The sequence below is a fragment of the Lepisma saccharinum genome, chromosome 5, assembly GCF_977018435.1.
Source record: "Lepisma saccharinum chromosome 5, izLepSacc3.1, whole genome shotgun sequence".
Taxonomy (NCBI): domain Eukaryota; kingdom Metazoa; phylum Arthropoda; class Insecta; order Zygentoma; family Lepismatidae; genus Lepisma; species Lepisma saccharinum.
Window position 1 is genome coordinate 20,761,755 of NC_139233.1, and position 20,560 is coordinate 20,782,314.

General features: G+C 38.5%; 1 protein-coding gene across 1 annotated transcript in view; it reads left to right on the forward strand.

Annotated features, from left to right (window-relative positions):
• Nucleotides 1-5,300: 5,300 nt before the first annotated feature.
• The window catches only part of LOC145987705 (fatty-acid amide hydrolase 2-like), a 32,695-nt gene continuing 17,435 nt past the window's right edge, over nt 5,301-20,560 (forward strand). Inside the window, exons 1-4 of the mRNA XM_083122272.1 lie at nt 5,301-5,515; nt 18,277-18,495; nt 19,244-19,460; nt 19,833-20,050. Of these exons, the coding sequence (XP_082978398.1) occupies nt 5,477-5,515; nt 18,277-18,495; nt 19,244-19,460; nt 19,833-20,050 (693 nt within the window). The 5' untranslated portion in view covers nt 5,301-5,476. The remainder of the gene's footprint in view (nt 5,516-18,276; nt 18,496-19,243; nt 19,461-19,832; nt 20,051-20,560) is intronic.

Sequence of the window (20,560 nt, forward strand, 5' to 3'; positions counted from 1 at the left end):
CAATAAAGAAGAGAGAGGATGCACCAAATGAACAGAAAAGAAAGAGTATTTAAGGAAAAAACCTGTATTACTGGATTGGGTTCAAAACTCATACAAAGGAATACAACGATTTAATTCCATCCTGGGCATTCTGGTGACCAGGCACTGCCCCTCAATAAGGAATATGGTCGCCACGAACAGCAATACATGACGCACAATGGTTTCCCATGCTGTTCATGAGGGTGTCAATAAGTTCCTGGGGTAAGGCATCCCATTCTTCCAAGAGACCACATTGAAGTTTGTTGAGGGTTTATGGAGGGATAGGATGTGCTGCAAGCCGCCTCCCCAATGCATCCCACACATGTTCGATCGGATTTAGGTCGGGTGAACGTGCGGGCCATGGAATCCGTCGAATATCCTCACCTTCCAGGAACTCATCCACAAGTTGAGCACGATGTGGACGGGCATTATCGTCCATGAACAAGAATTCTGGGCCAACAGCCCCTCGGAAAAGTCGCACTATTGGTTCCAGAATGTCATCCCTGTACCTCTGGGCAGTGAGTGTGCAGCGGTTTAGCACATACAGGGGCGTACGTTCACCACTCATTATCCCTCCCCAGACCATGATGCCACCACCGCGGTATTGGTCAACCTCGTGGATGCGAGATCGATGAAAACGCGTCCCAGGCTCTCGCCATACACACATTCGCTGCGAGTCACTGTGGAGACTGAAGCGCGATTCATCTGTGAAGAGCACAGATGACCACTGTTCTTGGGTCCATTGTCCGTGTTTGCGACACCACATGTATCGCTCGCGTCGCTGATAGGGGGTGAGGGGGATGCACACCACTGGTCATCTTGCAAAGAGTCCTGCCGCATTGAGTCGTCTGTACACAGTTTGACGCGACATTGAGGCTCCAGTCGCAGCATACAGGTCCTGGGAGAGCTGAGTTGCAGTCCTGTTTCTATAGCGACGGGACGTAATTTCAAATAACGGTCATCGGCTGGTGTTGTCCGTCGTGGCCTCCCTTGCCCTGGTCGTCTTGTTATGGTTCCTGTCCTCTGGAACTGGTTCCACATTCTGGAGACCACTTGGCGTGACACATTCAACCACCCTGCCACGTCAGCCTGTGACTGCCCTGCTTCCATTCGACCGATTGCTCGCCATCGCATTGCATCGTCCAGACGTTGGTGATGAGCCATCATGCTCGTTCGCCCACCTACAGCTGTCTACTGACGAGGTTTCTGCCGTCTGCACATTGCTCACCTGCGGTGCAGTTGTTCCCTTTCCACAATTGTGCAATGACGTCACGCACTATCCTTCCCTGGAGTGTTTCGATAGAAGTGTTGCGACGTGTTGCATATTTCCCGAAAGTGTTGTCCATTTTCATGCACGTATTTGCGACTTTTCCCTTTGTCACCTTAATTTTGGACACCAGTGTATATATATACGCGTATATGCTTTCTAAAAGAAGGTTTTAAATTACTTCCACATTGCCCCACTAGTCTACAATACTGTTTGTTCTATCAACGGAAAATGCCATGTCTATGAGGACTGCTCATGTTTGAGTAAGAAATTTTTGAGTTTTTTCCACCAAAAATATTTTTTTTAAAATCCAATTAGTGCTCATTACTTTAAGGAAGGTTCTGATTTCGTGTGACAATGATTGCCAAAATTCTACGATAATTAGTCTTTCTGCTAGGAGAATTTGAAAAAAAATAATCATAAAACAATCAAAACCGTTACCCATGTTTCTAACATTTAATTTTGTTGAAAAGAAATTACCAGTTTGATATAGGCAAAATGCATTTCACTCGTCCATTTAGTAATTTTTTACATTACCTATTATGCATTGCGAAACATTATTTAAGGTGGGATTTTGCTTTTTTCCCTGAAATAATTGTAATTTTTCACATAACCAGTATTTATTGTTCATTGCTTTCATTACATGCAATATGGCGAGCAAATCTTGACTAGCGTTGTCTATCATCTGTGGGTATGCAGTGTTTCAAACCATCTTAACTGAAAAATTCCTACTTTTGTGTTAACAGATTTTGTATATTTTTTTTCCGGGTTCCAAAACCCCACAAACCATGCACGGATAGCCCCACAAACCATTCACGGCAAGGTTAGGTTAGGTTTTGTTAGGTTAGACAAACATAGTTAAAATTGTCATGTTCTGGGAAAACAATGGCGTCGTTGGAAACACTGACCGGGGGTTACATCATTGAACGCACGGAACATTTGGTTCACGTAGTCGAAAGTATTGGAGGCAAGAGCTTTTCTGCATCGGAGACACATTATTGTCGAAAAATACATGTTTCACCAGCCGAATAAATTGAACGAGGGGAGAAAACACTTCCACGAGCTTTCAAAAGTCTACAGAAACTCAGTTTCGTAAGTACTTTCTCCTATAAAATTGAAGAAATGTGTTTTGCCTATATCAAACTGTTACCGAAAAGAATCCTATATCATTGTACTTTTTGTACTATATATGATTTAGAAGTTGGAATCAACAGTGGTCAGAAGTAGCACGCTACTTGTAGCGTCGCTACAGTAGCTAGCTACAAAATTTGTAGCTGTAGCTGTAGCGACGCTACATTTTAATTGTAGTTGTAGCGGTAGCGAAGCTACAAAATTCCTGTAGTTGTAGCGAAAATTTCGCTACAGCTACATTTTCTCTCAGCATTTTGAGGTGAATTTTGAATATGGCAACAGCGTCAGAAAAAAAATGACAATAACCTTTAATTTTGCAGGAGGCTCATAAAGACAAAGTCTATTACATGGAAATACAGATTATCTAGATTGTAGATTATAGATATCTGCATGTTATTTAATTAGTATCTGAATAATTCAGATAACCAGATAACTAACTGACATATATGAATATATTCCAGTTTGCAGCTACGTTTTTTTCAGCTGCATCGCTATTTTGGGGAGAAACATGCCTCGTTTGCATCACCCCGGAACAAATCCTGTGGATATCCATGGTGTAAGAGACACCAAAATGTCATTAATTGCTGTGTAAAAAACAACTTACAGTGCAAAACGAGTGATGTTTTTTCCGCTGCACTGACAAAGGAATAGTGCCAGCAATAAATGGTTCAGTACGTTAACAGCATTGATCATTGTCAGTATATAGGATCTCACCAGCAAGAAATTATTGTTACAAGAATGATAGAGTTTTTGGAATTACAATTATTTTCGCGATAATATTTGTTCACAAATTTTAAAATACAATATGTTTAGAACACTCAGGTTTACATGACAGTTTCCTCAATATATTGTATCATATTGTAAGAAGTACATATGAGTTATTGACTTCCCTGCAGAAACGACAATTTTCTTTAGTTAATATACATAGTTTTCAAATTTATGTATTTTTCCTACTTTTGCGTCACTTTTCTGTAACTTTTACTAATCATGACATCATCATCATCATCCTTCGCCGTTTCTTGCCTCTGGCTGGGTCGGCATAGAAGTCAAGCCTCTCCATTATTTCCTGGTCTTCCACCACTCCTCTCTTTTCACGGTGTTACAATCTTGTCCTCTTTTTCCGCTATCTGCTCTTTCCAGCGACATCTTGGTCTCCCCCTTAGCCTTATTCCCACTCCTTGTGCATTGTAAGCTCTTACTGGTAGTCTTTCTGCATCCATTCTCTTCATGTGCCCGAACCATCTCATCTGTGCCTGATCTATCCTGTCCTGAAGCTTCACCACACCCACCGTCTGCTGGATATCCTCATTCCTTATTCTATCCCTTCTAGTCTTCTCCCATAGACTCCTTAAAAATTTCATATCCACTGCCTGCATATTTTTCTTGTCTCTCTATGTCACGTAATTATTGGCACATAGTATGTGTTATATATTACCTTCTTACCTTCTTGCATTTCATAGGTACATCCCTGTTCCATATTAATCTTCGAACGCTTTGATATAGTCCACCACCCATTTGTGCTCGTCTCCTTACCTCGTCATCTATTCTTCAACTCTTCTTATCATGACAATGAGGATGAATGGTTTATTTAATTATTCTCTTATCTATGGTCGCTTTCTGCCACTTTCGGCTAATTGTGAGAACGAGGAAGAATGATGAGCAGTGTGGGGAATGGAGGAGCAGGAGGATCTCATGTGCCTCCGCTGGGTATCGAACCTGGAGCCCTTTTGTAAACAAAGGTTCATTCAATATGCTGCCATCATATCTTTCTATTAAAAAATGAAATATTTATTCTCAAGAAAAATATGTTGATGTGAACATAAATACGTATTCCTACCAAATTTCATTGGTGTATAGTTGTAATCATTAATTTGGGTAACACCCTAATTGCAATATTCATCAGTGCCGTAGCATCCTAATACGCCCATACGCCCGGCGTTCCCTGATTTAAAATTTTAAAAATGCGTAAATGCTGTAAATATAAAGTAAAACGTGACTAATTATAAACATGTTTGAGCATAATGGCATTATAAAAGCTATTTTTCGCGATCCGTCTACAACGCTCCACTAACAGCTCTCCTTGTAGCATTTCTCTAATGTCTTTGCTTGCCGGATGCCGGATAGGTTTGGCGTACAGGACCATGCCTGCCTGTAGGCAGAGAGAAGGAGGGAAAGCTTGTGGCTTGGATCTCTACAGCACGGGCGAAATGCTCTCGCCATACGCGGGCGTACGGAGCACCTGATTGGTTCTAGGGGCCATGTGAACTTTCCTGCCTTCCGATTCAAGGCGCTGTACTTCCGATGCAGACGGCAGAAGTAGAATTCCTACCCGGTTTTTAATAATTTATAATTAAATGTAATGTAATACCTACCCGGTATTAATGTATAATAAATTTACACACTAAATAAGTCTTGTCATTTTTTCAGAATGTGCCGTTGGGGCTCAAGCCCAATAACCCCCGTTAATTACGCCATAACGCAATTGTCTGTAATGTATAATTCTGGTAGTGTTCTTGTGAATTTATAGACTAAAATGACATACTGTGCTGTTCTTCATTTGATATAAATATATTTTTTTCACTTTCTAATGAATTCCATTTCTAATCTCTGGCTAGAGGATCTCTGGATGTCTATGGGATCTACTATCTACTATTGTGCATAGTTGCCAGGTCCCTAGGCTCAAATTCCAGATATCGAACGAAAACCCATTTCATTATAAACTAGTTTAACGCTTTATAAACTCAATATACATCAGGAAGTTTGCATGATTATGTATATTGCACAACGATACAGTAGGCGTAAGGAAAAATACACAGTTTAGATTTCACAAAAAGTAAAACACCCATTTTGGCCGCCGCCACACAGACTATTGAAGACCCACGAGTTACCAAAGTTCGTTTTAGTTGCTGATTCTGGGTCATTCAATTAGCTGTCAGATTATACAAGTTGAGACACATTGTCATTAGCAAATGGATAGTAACAGTTATCGAAAAGTATAGTTTATTACAAGAACTTCTAGTTCCAACCAGTGTTTCACGTAGCAACGGCTATACCCACGTAATGTGCACGTCGTCATCACAAACCAATAATTCTGCAGACGTAAGTACAATTTGACACTGATCATGTATAGCCATGTCCAATACATGATTTGTTTTTTATAAGAAAACTGTAATAAGACGTTCCTGGTACCAATTCTAAATTCCAGTCTCTCCATTGTGAAGTAGCACGTGACGTTATAAAGCCAAAGGTTCTAACTTCGAACCGTAGTCGGAGTCTAGTCACGGATGTACGTTTCCGCCATCTATTTAATCATTCCACCTTTCTTTATTATTGCGATTCACATAGAAACAAGGCATAAAATGCAAATGCCATAAAAATAAATCTAAGGAAAATGCATCTATAATGATGTACGCAACAACTTTGTATTTAATGCAGATAACTGTTCAATTTAGAACAATGACAGTGCGTTAATGCAAGCCAGTGACGTATTTTGCAATGTTTCTGAGGTGACGGCTAGATTTTTATTTTCGATGACAATACTTCTTCAATCCACACGCACCACAATTGAACGGTCTTTGTTTGTTAGGCCATTCAGAATCTAAGTGTAGTTCTATACATAATAACTATTTGTATTTTTAACTAATATTTTTTATTCGAGGCAAGGCTCTTGACAAAGGTTGAAACTGTATTTTAAAATTGCAATGAAATTGTTTTGGTAACAGTTTCATACATTGGAGACACATTACCAGCACATTAAAGTATCACCATTGAATGCTCCTCTGCATTTACAACTGGTATACATTAATCCAATATAGTTCCTACCTACAAGTAATTTTTCATAGCTTTCTGAAGTTAACTATTTTTGCAAAGCATAGTGCAACGCCAGGTATGCTGGTTTATATCTTGACATGGACATGGGTGTTCTTTGTTAGTGTCAGACTGATTTTTTGGGGGGGGATGTTTTATGTAAAAATGTTTATTTTTTCATCTCTTATTTTCAACGATGTTGATTAAACCCTATTCGTTTGATTAACGTGCAAGATTAAATATGTAATACTTATTTACATTAAATTGTTATGGAATGGTCCAGAAAGTGGTAACGGTTCCGGTTGTTTTATGATTTCTCCTAGCACAAAAACTAATTATCGTAGAATTATGGAAATCATTTCACATGAAATTTGAACCTTCCTTGAAGTAATGAGCACTGTTTGGACTCGGGGAAATAGTTATTTATGTTGGAAAAAAAACACTTGAAAATTACATTACGCACTTCTCATGGACAGGATATTCTCCGTCGACAAGCGACAGTAAATATCGTAGAAGCGTGGGAATGAATGTAGAAGTAAATCTGAACCTTAGTAGAATGCATTTAGAGACTTTATTTTAATGCTTAGGGAACCAAACCTTACATCCCTAACCTAACCACGAAAACATATATTGAACAAAAACCTTAAGTAATCGCTAAAACTCGGCAGTATGTGTTAACAGACGTACATCGAAATCGAACTATGTAAAAAATGGATTCGTAGCATCATGAAATCGCAATAAAACAAAAGGAACTTTGGCTATAATATTTTCCACCCTTATAATAGCTCCTTCGGCCCAAGTTCCTTTCGTTTTATTATGATTTCATCATGCTACGAATGCAATTTTTACATAGTTCGATTTCGATTTACTTCTGTTAACACATACTGCGGAGTTTTAGCGATAACTTACTTGGTGTTTTATTGACACAGGTTTTCCACTTCAATATACTATGTAATCCTACTGTTGACAACAGCCATTTGTTTACTATCGTCTTTCGGACGAACTTCCGCTTCTGTGTGTGTCACATTCGTGAGGTACGAAGGGGTTTTTGGCATCAGTTCACTGATTCTAGTCGCTTACGTGCAGTGTTTGAATGTGTACTTTCGTCTGGCAGGGATAATTTTCGGAGATACATGGAACCGCTACAGGCTTCACGAAACTTTTTCAAACAACTCTACAGCTTTTCAGGGGTGTGTCGACAATGGATTCCTGCACAAATGTCGTTCTTGTCCACACCACAAAACACCGATGAGTTATACAGACCCATATCGAATAGAGGATTCGGAAAATTTGTATGCCAAAGGAAACATCCAATTGGGGGCTACAGATATTTTTCCAGGGCCAAGGGAATATGGCTCGGAAATGTGATTTAACAACTGTCTTTAGTCTGATGTATAGTTTTGCAAACGATGAGTGCTACGAAACTGCTATTTGGGAAGCCCGAAGACCTGCTTCTAACATGCCTTTAAAGGGAATCTATAGGAAAAGGCAGGTAGCCGGATCGTAGCGGAATGGAGGCGAGGCACGATAGTGGTAGGGGGCGGTAGGTCAATTACCCAGGGGCGGAGCCCGGAATCTGTGGGCAATATGGGTCAATTTTTTGTGTTTAGCCCTGAAAAATCAACTGTACGGTATGGGTGGGGTTGGCTGCTGGGAATTTTTCCCGTTCTGAATGTCAGGATTTTAAAAATTTCCCGTTCCACACACACCTAATTACTGATGTCGCTACTGCTTCTCTCAAACATGAAACCCCTTCGGACCTTGTGCAAACATCTGGGGAGAGAGGCAAGGTACAAGGTGAGTTTTTGGCTAGGTACTTTTAACATCTAAGTCCTACGATAGTTAGTGTTTCTGCTACAAGATTTTGAAAAGGAGCATAACACAATCTGAACCGTTACCGCTCCTTCTAGTTCACTGCACTTTTTGGCACTAGGTGGAGTGCAGATGTATCCTGGTGTCGGGCTGGTGCAAGGAAATAACGTTCAATAAAGTATAGACAAGTAGCGGCATTCACGTTCAGAAGAATAGCATGCACCACGTGATCATACATTCTACATTACACCACTCCAGGACAGTGGCGTCGCTAGGCCATCTGCTTTGGGGAGGCTGCAACCAGATACATGACTTACTACTATGGACCGTGTTAAAAATGTAAACATAAACATTGGTGAGGTCTTGCCCGGTCCCCCCGGAACTTCCGGTTTAGGCCAGTCCCCGTTGTTTCCAGTGCAGATTCACCGGCATACGAAGTAAGAAATGAGAGCTTGTTTTCATCAATTGTGCGACGATAATCAAGAAAGGTATTTGTTAAAGTTATGCAATGAAGGAGTGGACATCTAGAATCTGTCGGATGATCAACTGCAGAGCAGATTATTAAAATATGACGTGTCTTTGTGGCCGCCAGTTGTATAGCATACTACACACAAGTATCTCATGTACACGCACGACGAACTCAAAACGTACGAAAGTTTAGATATATTTAATTATTTTGTAAATGGAAAAGTGAGGGAAAGATACTTCTATAAAACTAGTGTATCATATTTGCCAACAAATCTGCAGAAGTAATGACACATAACAAATGATAGTAAATATAGCTATATGCTTTCAACGTAAGTCGCCCGTCTGCCTGAGGGATTTAGGGAAAACCTATAATATGGCATGCCACTTTCACCTGCACGAATTTACTTCAAACAACAATGGAGTTTTCAGACTGAAGCGACAAGCGATATCGGGATTTCGCACAGAAGCATTCGATCTAAGGCAAACCATTCACCAGTCACGCTTGCACAAATAACAGGCCGGGGAAACACAATGCACGGTATTGATAAAACGGGCAAGTCCGAGCGAAAATCGAAACCTGCAATTTGTAGTGTTTGATGTTTATTTTTTAATGTTGGTTTCCAAGAGAGACGTATCTCTGCAGTCTGAAAGCTTCCTTTCGAACCAATTCACCACGAGAAAATGCACGTGTCGCCCCGGTCTGTTGTGCTCCTATGCAAGGTGAATTGTTTCCTTTAAATTTAAGGGGCTCTTGCTTGTCACTTCGGTGTGCAATCTCCGTGCCACTTAAAAGTGAATCCTCAGTTATCAATTAAATTTTTCGAACCGAAGCAACACGACAAGTTGCACGTGTCGCTCAGATTCCCACTAGCATGTATTGTGCCGCCTAAGACATGATTTCCCATGAGCGGTAAATGCTTATTTATAGACTAAATTGTCCTGTGTCGCTTGTCGCTTCGGTTTGAAACCTCACTAAGAGGCGTGCTTTTCACTACAACACAATACGCAGATAAACGATCAGCATGCTTGTAACAAAATGCAAACGTACAAATCCTTTCCGGGTACCAATCCTTTCGTTGTTCTTCTTGTATCAACAGGTTTCGTCTCTCTACGTCCTTCGGAAATCTACGAAGTGATAAATTTGTTCCCGATCGAACTGTGCAACCATAGGCTTCACAGCTGACACCCTATTTCCTTGTAAAAGAATCTCCAATTTGCCCTTTCATATTGACGTCCATAGCATCATAAGCGTAACCGGATGTTTGAGGGAGGCCAGACGAGTACGCATGCTCCGCAGTAGCTCCGCCTTTAACACCGTCTATTGTAAATATTTTTAATGTTTGAAAATAGCGAAGTGATTAATAAGACAATAATATATAACAAGCATAAGGAATTAAAACTAACATAGACTTACTGCATTAATTTTTATGAAAACAGATGGATATTCTTGTCCTGTTTTTCTAATGCTGGTGAACTATGTCTTTATGTATGTCTTTATGTATCAGCTGTACTCTGCGGTTCGAATTTCTTGCAAAATTATCAATAAAACAATCCACACACATTTCATGACACTCTTCCTTTTCCGATTTCAGATTCCAGGCGCTTACTTCGAATGATAAATGTGTCCATTGTTGTACAAACAACAGTAAATGTCACAAAAAGCTTGGATAACAAACACACAATATCACAAACTCCGTAACACAAAATGCACCACTACCGTTTCCTCGCGTAGCAACCGTTGTGAAAATAGAACAAATGACGGCGATCGTTTGCACTGTTACCAGCTAAAGACATGATGTGTCAGATGTAAGATCGTGGTTTAGAAAAACTATGTCACAACGAAACGAGTCTTTCCCAGAATATGTATCTAGAGGTATGTTCCTGCATTAACAATTGTTCAAATATGTTTTCTCGAAATACTGTATGTAATAATAGCTAAAAATTGGGGGGACTTATCGAGGGATTGGGTGGGCTGAAGCCCCCTCCAAAAGGGCCTAGCGACGCCACTGCTCCAGGACATAGTGCAAACAGTGCACACCAAATGAACAGAGTAGACGAGTCTGTGTTGCACCATGTAAGCAAGTAAACACGCAAGTGGAGAGAGAGTCAAAAAAGTGCAACAACGTAGACTGGGCTTTTGTTTCTGTTTAATGTTGTTGGGAAGTGACCAAGTGAATGTATTCCCCAATAAATGGCATGTCAGAAATATTTGTTGTAATGGCTCTGATATGAAATACTATGTTGTCCCATGATGTGAAATATTCTTCAGTGTGCCATGAATGGCATGGCTGTCTAGTCGGTAGGGCATGTGACTGCCATGTGGGAGACCCATTTTGCTTACCAGGGTGGGTGATCTAATGTCGAATTTTTTTTAGCCTTGACCCCACATAAAGTGGATCTGGGGCTCACCCAGCCTCTAATCAATGGGTACCTTTGTGGTTAACGGCAGCCGGAGCATGGTGCTGACCACATTTCCAGAATAGCCAAGATCGAGAATGTGTGGGGCCCCTACCCCTTCATCCCGTACATGTACCGTATGGCACTTTGCTATATGCATGGGCAACTTTACCTTGCCATGAATGTTCATAGGGATGGTGTGGATATGGGAATTCACATGTTCACGTTCAACCGTAGTGGAGTTAGTGTGATCTGAAATATGCTTTGAGTGCCTTTAACACCTTTGCCTATGGGTACATGTTGATGAGATATTTGAACCTCTTGAGACATGTAACTATAAATGGAAAATTTCTTGCCTGAGAATTGAACTCTGTGTCCTTCACAGCAGTCAGAAGCTGTAACGACTGGACCAACTTTGGTGTCACATTCATAGTATATGTATCTCTCAATTATATAAATGCCATTTGACACATTTATGGAGTCTGGAAATGCATAATTTTCATTATTTTCCAACAACATTGTATGAGAAAAAGTACAGAGTGTCCGAAAAGTCACGCAACCCGGTGTTTACGACCGTATAACGGAATAACGAAACGGAATTAGAAGAAACACTTTCTGCCAAGAGAATGCCCTGTATATTGGGAAAATTTAGAGAGACAAACATATGTAAGAACATGCATGTTTTAATAACAAATAAGCAAAGTGTTGCCAAAGGCGGGAAAAAAATATTTGCAAATCGTGTGTATTGATGCACAGAACTCATTGAGGTAAATTATTGCAACATTTCACAATACCAACGAACAATTTGGATGGCCATCTAATGAATTTGACAGAAAAAGAACTTTGACGAAATTTCAAAAACATTGCAGAAGGGAATAAATTGGCTGTTCCAAAAATCGATGTTTTCACAATATTACGCAGGACACTGGCAACACTGTTGGTGTCACGTGTCACTAACAGACGTGTTTCACCTCAGGCTATCACACTAAGGCACTTTTAACGACAAAGGAGAAAGTTGGTTATTCTCGAACATATGCAATAAATTACATACACCTTGCAACCCTGAAATGCGGGTACAGAAGAACGTGTATCAATTGTTATGTTTCTGTGCCTTAGGTGGTTGCTGTTTGCCGCGAACGGCATTCCCAACTTTCTCCTTTGTCGTTAAAAGTGCCTTAGTGTGATAGCCTGAGGTGAAACACGTCTGTTAGTGACACGTGACTCCAACAGTGTTGCCAGTGTCCTGCGTAATATTGTGAAAACATCGATTTTTGGAACAGCCCATTTATTCCCTTCTGCAATGTTTTTGAAATTTCGTCAAAGTTCTTTTTCTGTCAAATTCAATAGATGGCCATCCAAATTGTTCATTGGTATTGTGAAATGTTGCAATAATTTACCTCAGTGAGTTCTGTGCATCAATACACACGATTTGCAAATATTTTTTTTCCGCCTTTGGCAACACTTTGCTTATTTGTTATTAAAACATGCATGTTCTTACATATGTTTGTCTCTCTAAATTTTCCCAATATACAGGGCATTCTCTTGGCAGAAAGTGTTTCTTCTAATTCCGTTTCGCTATTCCGTTATACGGTTGTAAACACCGGGTTGCGTGACTTATCGTACACTCTGTAGTTTGCAATTAAAATGCAGTGTGTATCATAATAGAGTGAACAACTTATCAGGTTAATTATTAAAAAAAGATTTGAAACACAGCAATTAGGTGAGTTAATGAGAAAATCTTAGTTTTTATTTTCATGCACAAGACTTTTGCAAACATGGTCATTTTGGCTCTGGTGTAGTGTTATAGAAAATGGCAACTTTCACAGATGCAGAAAAAGCAGGCTGTCTTTTAAAAGTCCCATGAAACTCAGTCCACAACAACTGTACAGCGATGGATCCATACTAATATAAAGCTGGCGCAAACATAAAAAAAAAATTATTTTGCCAGTGGCACAAATCTTTTGTTGAAACTGGTTGGTTGTGTGCAAAGAAACACGCAGGAAGACCACCTAACGTGTGCTGTTGCCATGGATGATTCATTATTCATGTACTATTATTACATGAAAAATATCCTTCACAAATTGCGAAGGCGAAGCCAAACTTATGTGGGCTGATTACATATCTAAATTACCTGAATATTAGCATAAATGGAAATGCAGCAAATCACTTTTTGATAGAAAAATTTTTTCACAAAACTTCACAACTATTACATTATATTCTTGACTGTTATCTCTGTTAGTATAGCAACGACAATGTTGCCAAACACATTAACATAATACAACTTATCATAAAGAGAAAACTTCAACTTTAACAGTAACATTTGAAGTTAAAAATATATAATTATAATTGTAAATTTACAAACGAACATAAGAAGTGAAATAAATTTGTGCTGTAGAGAACAGTCACAACATTTCCCTACCTCGGGGAAGAAAACTACAAGTCATCAGAAACTTTTGAGTAATCCTGTAGTACATATAGGGGCGAGGAGTTTTCTTCATAATATTTGTAGGTCAACTGAGTACATATCAAGAAGCTAACCTAAGACAAATTCTCTTCTGGAACCTAGGCACACACTATCATGGAGTCATACCTCCTAGAGCATTCATAGATCTGGGTACTTTGCATAAAGGATTATTACCCATATAACATTAAAATAATACATCTCTTCTAAACTCTTCCTCTCTTAGAACTAGAGCTCAAATTCTAAGTATCCATTACTTAAAATAATTATGTCATTTTAACCTCTTGACTCTTATACATGTTAATATAACAAAATATTCTCCTCGACGATAAATAAAATCAAACTCTGACTAACGTTTTTCAAACTCTTGAACATCAATGCTGTTTAGCTATAAGCGATAATCGTTATCACAGACTCAATGTTTTCAATACTTATGCATTTGTACAAGATTACATTATTACAATATTATACTCTTATTCATCATTATAAACTTCAAATGCTTTTGTTACATGAAGAGAATATTTAACTCGACCATATACAATGTTGTAAACAAGATCAAATTGCAAGGACTGCGAAGGAAACTGAAATTGTGCATAAACATAAATGTCGAAACAATTTTCCTTTCGTGATGTTGAACATATTAATAGGAAAACACCGATTGTAAGCAAGTGGAAGAAATATAAACTATTAAAAGTATATTCTTACATTAAATATTAAGTAAGTTTACCAAATTAGAGGTGTAACCTGTTTTTAAATTGATACATTTCTTATTACATACATACTGGTAATGTGCGAATTACTCACAATTAAATACAAACTTTAGGCTAAAAGACTAAAAATCGGCAACTTACGTGTGTGAGTATGAGATTTTTCGTGCTACGTTTCGGAGGTTGCACTACCTCCTTCTTCAGGCTGAAACGAAGTTATTCAGACACCGGACATGGTGCCTCGTCGTGAAAGTGAAGGTTAAGGATTTAGGTTAAAAAGTTGCTTGAAGGACACTTTCTAAAAAAGAATATAAATTACACATCTAAAACCGCGCAATACTATAAAAACAAAAGAACATCCAAGGCTGAAGTTGGTGAACTGCTGACCATTGCTCAGGGTAGGCGAATGCACGGTGTCAGCCCGTACCTGGGGAAAGAGAACTTCCCCTCCTCAATTCTTCCAACTGGGGCTCGGGAGTCACCAATCCAAGGAGAAGTCGACCTCCACCTCGGCGGCTTTCCTGACCTCAGGAGTAACATGGAAGCCCATCTCGTTCCTAACCACTGCGGCCTTATCCCATTTTTTAAAGAAATTAACCCAGCCGTCTTCTAAATTCCCATCGTCCCTATTAAGTTTATTCCAATTTTTCGCGCATATATGGGCAGCTTCATATACGTTTCTATCCAATTTATTGTTAACCTCCCTAATAACTTCCCTTTTAGCAATCTTATGTCGGTTAACCAATATGTGTTCAGATAATCCAGTTTTGGGTATGCCCTCCTTTACGTCTTTATCATGCTCTCCCCACCTAACTTGCATACTTCTCCCGGTTTGTCCCACATATTCCTTTCCGCATTCACACACTATCCTGTATACTCCCTTCCGCTCTTCAGGGTTATTGCGCTTATCCCCCCTCCCATTCTTATAGGATGTAAAGTGCTTTTCAATACTCCGGGGCGCTCTTACCCCACATTTTATTCCGTAACCCCTCACGGACTTTTCAATTTTCTCTGAGACCCCCTTAAAATATGGGATCCCGACAAAATACGTGTTTTTTCCACCGTTTCCTATCTCAGTTTTTTTATCCTCTTTGTCATTTTGCGATGTTTCTTGCCTAATAATCCTTTTGGCTTTCCTAGCTACTTTTTCCAGGTCGCGGATAGTGTACCCGTTCTTTACCCCCACCTTCCTTATCCATTCCCCTTCTTTCTCTTTCTCTTTCTCGTCATTGCACAGTCTTTCGGCGCGAATGAAAAAGTTAAGAAAAACATTTAATTTAGTCCTATTCGAATGTTGTGATCTCTTATGGAGGTACATCTCTCCAGCTAACGGTTTATGGAAGACCCCGGTTACGATCCGTTGTCCGGTTTTAGTAAGGCACAAGTCAAGAAAGTGGATCTTTCCGTTGGCCATATCTTCCCTAGTGAACCCAATCCTGGGGTCCTGCTTCCCCAATTGGTCGAAAATGCTGTCAAGTTTGTTTCCATTCCCTATGATGAGGATGTCGTCTACATACCTCCCATAATATTGTATCACCCCCCTCCCCCCTGCGTGCTCCATAGCGGCTTTTTCGACGTAGTGCATGAAGATGTTGGCCACAAGACCGGAAATGGGATTGCCCATGGCCAACCCTTCTTTTTGTCGGAAGATTTTATCGTTAACGTAGAAGTAATTGTACCCCGTAATGAGAAAAAACCATCGGACGTACTCCCAGGCGACCAAGATTTCAACGTTTTGGTCGATCAACCATCTATACAAACAATCCCCAGCTTTGTCCCGGGGGACACTGGGGTACAGATTAATAACGTCGAAACTACAAATTACGTCCCCTTCTCCTATGTTGAGTTTCTCAATAGTTTCTTTGACCATAAGAGAGTTTTTGACGCTATACGGAGTGTCCATATTCATTTTTCCCATCCTCTTAATCATTTCTTTAGCTAAACCATATCCTGGATGTGCATACATGGGGATGATGGGTCTGAGGGGAATCCCCTCTTTATGGGTCTTAGGTATCCCAAAGGCCGTAGGAATATTCCCTTCCTTAACCCCCTTAAGTAATTTCTTTTTTTCCGCGTTTCCCAAAGTAAAACTGGTTTCAATGCCTTTCCTGATTTCTCGTTTGATTTAATAATGGGGTTAACTTTGATTTCTTCGTAGTCATTACTTCTAAAACTATCTTCCCCAGTTGGAAGAATTGAGGAGGGGAAGTTCTCTTTCCCCAGGTACGGGCTGACACCGTGCATTCGCCTACCCTGAGCAATGGTCAGCAGTTCACCAACTTCAGCCTTGGATGTTCTTTTGTTTTTATAGTATTGCGCGGTTTTAGATGTGTAATTTATATTCTTTTTTAGAAAGTGTCCTTCAAGCAACTTTTTAACCTAAATCCTTTACCTTCACTTTCACGACGAGGCACCATGTCCGGTGTCTGAATAACTTCGTTTCAGCCTGAAGAAGGAGGTAGTGCAACCTCCGAAACGTAGCACGAAAAATCTCATACTCACACACGTAAGTTGCCGATTTTTAGTCTTTTAGCCTAAAGTTTGTCTTATTACATATTTTTATCAGAAAGGTCACAAAAATAGAGGTGTGACTCTTACAAATTGTGACGAGACTGGTTCGTTACAACATTCTATGTGAAACCAAAATTCACATCTGTTACAAGAGATCAATCTTTCCTTTCGTGAATCTTGGCAACATTTAACAAGATGTAATGACTCATGGCTGTTCATAGACTCATTGCCCGGTACAGAATTTACAGATATGCTAGCTCTGATCGCAGATTATAATTACTTACTGAAGATTGCATTATTGTAATGTGAACACACTTACAACAAGAGGCACAATAAAACAAAACATAGACATTGAAAAAAGTTCACAGTACACATTATTCCAACTATTAAGTCGTTCCACTTTACTGGCCACCAATCTTTGTGCTATTGCCGTATATGATTAATTATTCATGTACTGTTATTAAATGAAAAATTCACAATTCGCGAAGGCGAAGCCAAACTTCTATGGGCTGATTACATATCTAAATTACCTTAATATTAGCATAAATGGAAACGCAGCAAATCACTTTTTGAAAGAAACTTTTTTTCACAAAACTTCACAACTGTTACATCGAATTCTTGACTTATCTCTGTTAGTATAGCAATGACAAGGTTGCCAAACACATTAATATAATACAACAAACATCAACTTTAACAGTAACATTTGAAGTTAAAAATAGATAATTATAATTGTAAATTTACAAATGAACTAACTAACACACTAGTCTTCTTAAACCTGAAGGTTCATGGCTGCAGGAACACAGGCCTTCCATCTGTCCCTATCCTGAGCAAGATCTATACGAACATAAGAAGTAAAATAAATTTGTGCTTTGGAGAACAGTCACAAATGTGGTAAATGTTGATTGCATGCGGGAAATGTTCCAATGTAGTTTACAAAGATCAGCAAGGTGAGCAAGCAGAGTATTGGGTGATGTTTCCCATTCCACAGGTTTGAGGGTGTTATGCAAGAGATTGTCACTCAGACCTTACAAGTTTCAGTTGTTACAGAAGTTCCTACTTGTCAGCGCTAAGTGTGGCAAGAACTAGAATTTTGATGGGATGTGTGTAGCATAACTGGTGGAAGTTGCTGAACATTTGTAGACATTCATATAAGCTTGAAATATTACTGATTGAATATCGTTGTTGTATTCCATATAGTTTAGTCAAAATATGCTCTTAAAGTTGTTTACTCTATTATAATACACCCTGTAATATCTCCTATGAAATCATGAATATTTTTAAGCAGTGCTGTGGTCGATTGTAGTAATTTTAATATAAAAATTATATTAAAGTTTATGAATTCTGAATCACATTGAATTGCGGCAACTTTCAGGTATCTGCCTTGGTGGTAATCAATAAGATTATTGTCTTCACCCACACATGTATGAAAACTTACAATTTATAAAATATAGATATATTTGATTAAACTAAAGAAATTGTTAATTCATAAGAGTGAGGTGTGTGTCACATCACAATGCTCTTCTTTTAGGAAGGTATAATTGAATTGGAATTAGTTCATTCTTATGACCTTAATAAATGGAAAATTTATTATTAATTATACCTCATCGAATAATGATATACTAATTAGGATTATAATTATAATTAATTGCCTAAGGTTGGTTGTTTGAATAATAACTATTCATTTGCATTTTTTCCAGTGCCCACCAGCTGTTGATAAAAAAGCTATTATAATGGGCATATTGTGGAAGTGCCTGAGAAATTTTTTACTCTTTTTCCACATTGCATTGGACTACGTTGTGGATTTATGTTTTGGTTTCTACTACGATGCATCTAAGAGAAAGGCAGTGCCTCCTGTCAAGGAGAAATTTTTATTGGAAAGTGCCACGTCTTTGGCCAAGAAGATAAGAACGAAAGAGGTAAGTTTGAGATATGAGCGGCAGTTGTAATTATATTTTTATACATGCAGTGATACATCCAGACACATTCGATTTTCTTGTATGGACATTTAGTGAAGATGTAGAATGTACTTCGTGCAAATTGATGTTGAAGAGAGATGTTTTTTATATGCAGTGAAACATCTATTCTGGGGCATTCTTGCTTTTTGTGTGTGTAGCATTTTGCAAACAAAGTATAAGGTTCTAGACATGAGATTGGATTAAATATTCACAATGAACTCATATCATAGAATTAAGAACAACTTGGTGTTGTCTGATAGCAAATGAAAGAAAAAACTTGAGTATGATGGCATAGCCGGAATGCGTGAACAACTAACAAAAATATGTTACATGTGTTACGCTTCAAAAAGTAACAAAATTTAATTTTATTTGTCTGTGAAGCATATAGGCTACAGATGCTGATAAAACTTTTGTTAGTGAAATATACAAATTATATGTATTCACAAACATTTAGACCTTAATGCAGTTAAAACAATTTTTAGATAATTAATTTTATTATTTGTTTGGAGTAGAACTACTTTTCTTCTCTCCACCACCTGTAACTTGTTTTCTACACTCTCAAGAAACCTATACATTTGAAACCCCAGAGTAAATTATGAATCACCCTGTATTTAGTGTAATATTGCTCAAGTAGTTAACTAGCCTTGCATATAAAAAAGTTGTGGGTGTCCTTTTGTAGATTTTTTTGTAATCTGTTATTTCTTTGTAGCTCACTTCAGTGCAAGTTGTGGAGGCTTTCATAAACCGCATCAAAGAAATCAACCCAATCTTGAACTGTGTGGTTGATGAAAGGTTTGAAGCTGCTCTACAGGATGCCCAAGAAGCAGACGACTTGCTGGCCTCCGGGAAGATTTCAGCCAGCGAGTTGGAGAAGAAGCCATTTTTTGGAATCCCATTTACCACCAAGGACAGTACCTGTGTGAAAGGTGGGTGATGGTTGTAGCAGTAATTTATTTAATGAGTATGTTGTGCTGCTCTCAGTGGCAGAATGGTCAGGAATGGATGTATCGTTGTGTTGTCCAATTTCATCAATTTATTTGTCACAATTATACTAAGAGGTAGAAAAGTAATGTCAAATAGAAATATAAGTAGGCACATTGTCTAGATATTAATTACTTTCACTATTTCTTTCCTGAACTTAACTTGCCAATGGGTATCAAGATTCTTCATGAAGATCTGCATTACTGTTGTATTTAAAACAATAAAAAAATTGCTGAATTCAATTTAAAACTGATGTCATGGGTTCATATGTGATTAAATGATAGTTTTGAATATTTAATGTAAATTTTCCTATGTAGGTCTTCGCCAGACACTTGGTTTAGTTGCACGACAGCACTACAGAGCTAATGAGGATGCTGATGTTGTAACACTAATGAAGAAAGCTGGTGCTATTATAATAGCAGTAACAAACATTCCAGAGTTGGCAATGTGGTATGAAACTCGCAACTCTATCCATGGAACAACACTGAATCCATACGATACAACCAGAATGGTTGGAGGCTCATCTGGAGGAGAGGTGTGTGTGTTTTGCATTTAGATTGTTAGAAAATTGAGTGCATAATTTTAAATTTTACTCTCGTATATTTGAATTTATTATTGAGGTTCTGTATTGTGGTAATTCGTCAAGTTTTCAAGTTCACACACTTCAGGTACTAAGAATTAAAGATGCAACAAATTAATTGGTACTCTATCGATACTTGTGTTTGTTTATCGGTAAAATTACCAATTATTTTACCAATCTGATATATCTATGAACATCTTATAATTTTTATTGTATGTATGCATTGCTTGCATTGTAGAATTATTTCTCTTGTAGTCTACAGTTATAGTGTACAAGCATAAAAACACAGTTTTTCGTTGTGACGTTTCAGGAGAATACATGCTCCCTTCATCAGTTATACCAATGGTTAAACATTTTTAAACAAGAAAGAAAAGAATCAGTTGTACAATGGATGTTGTCGTAATGTAGCAACTTAACTGTGAAAACAAGCAGTCTGTTTCATTTTTATTTCCGATAAAAATTTTG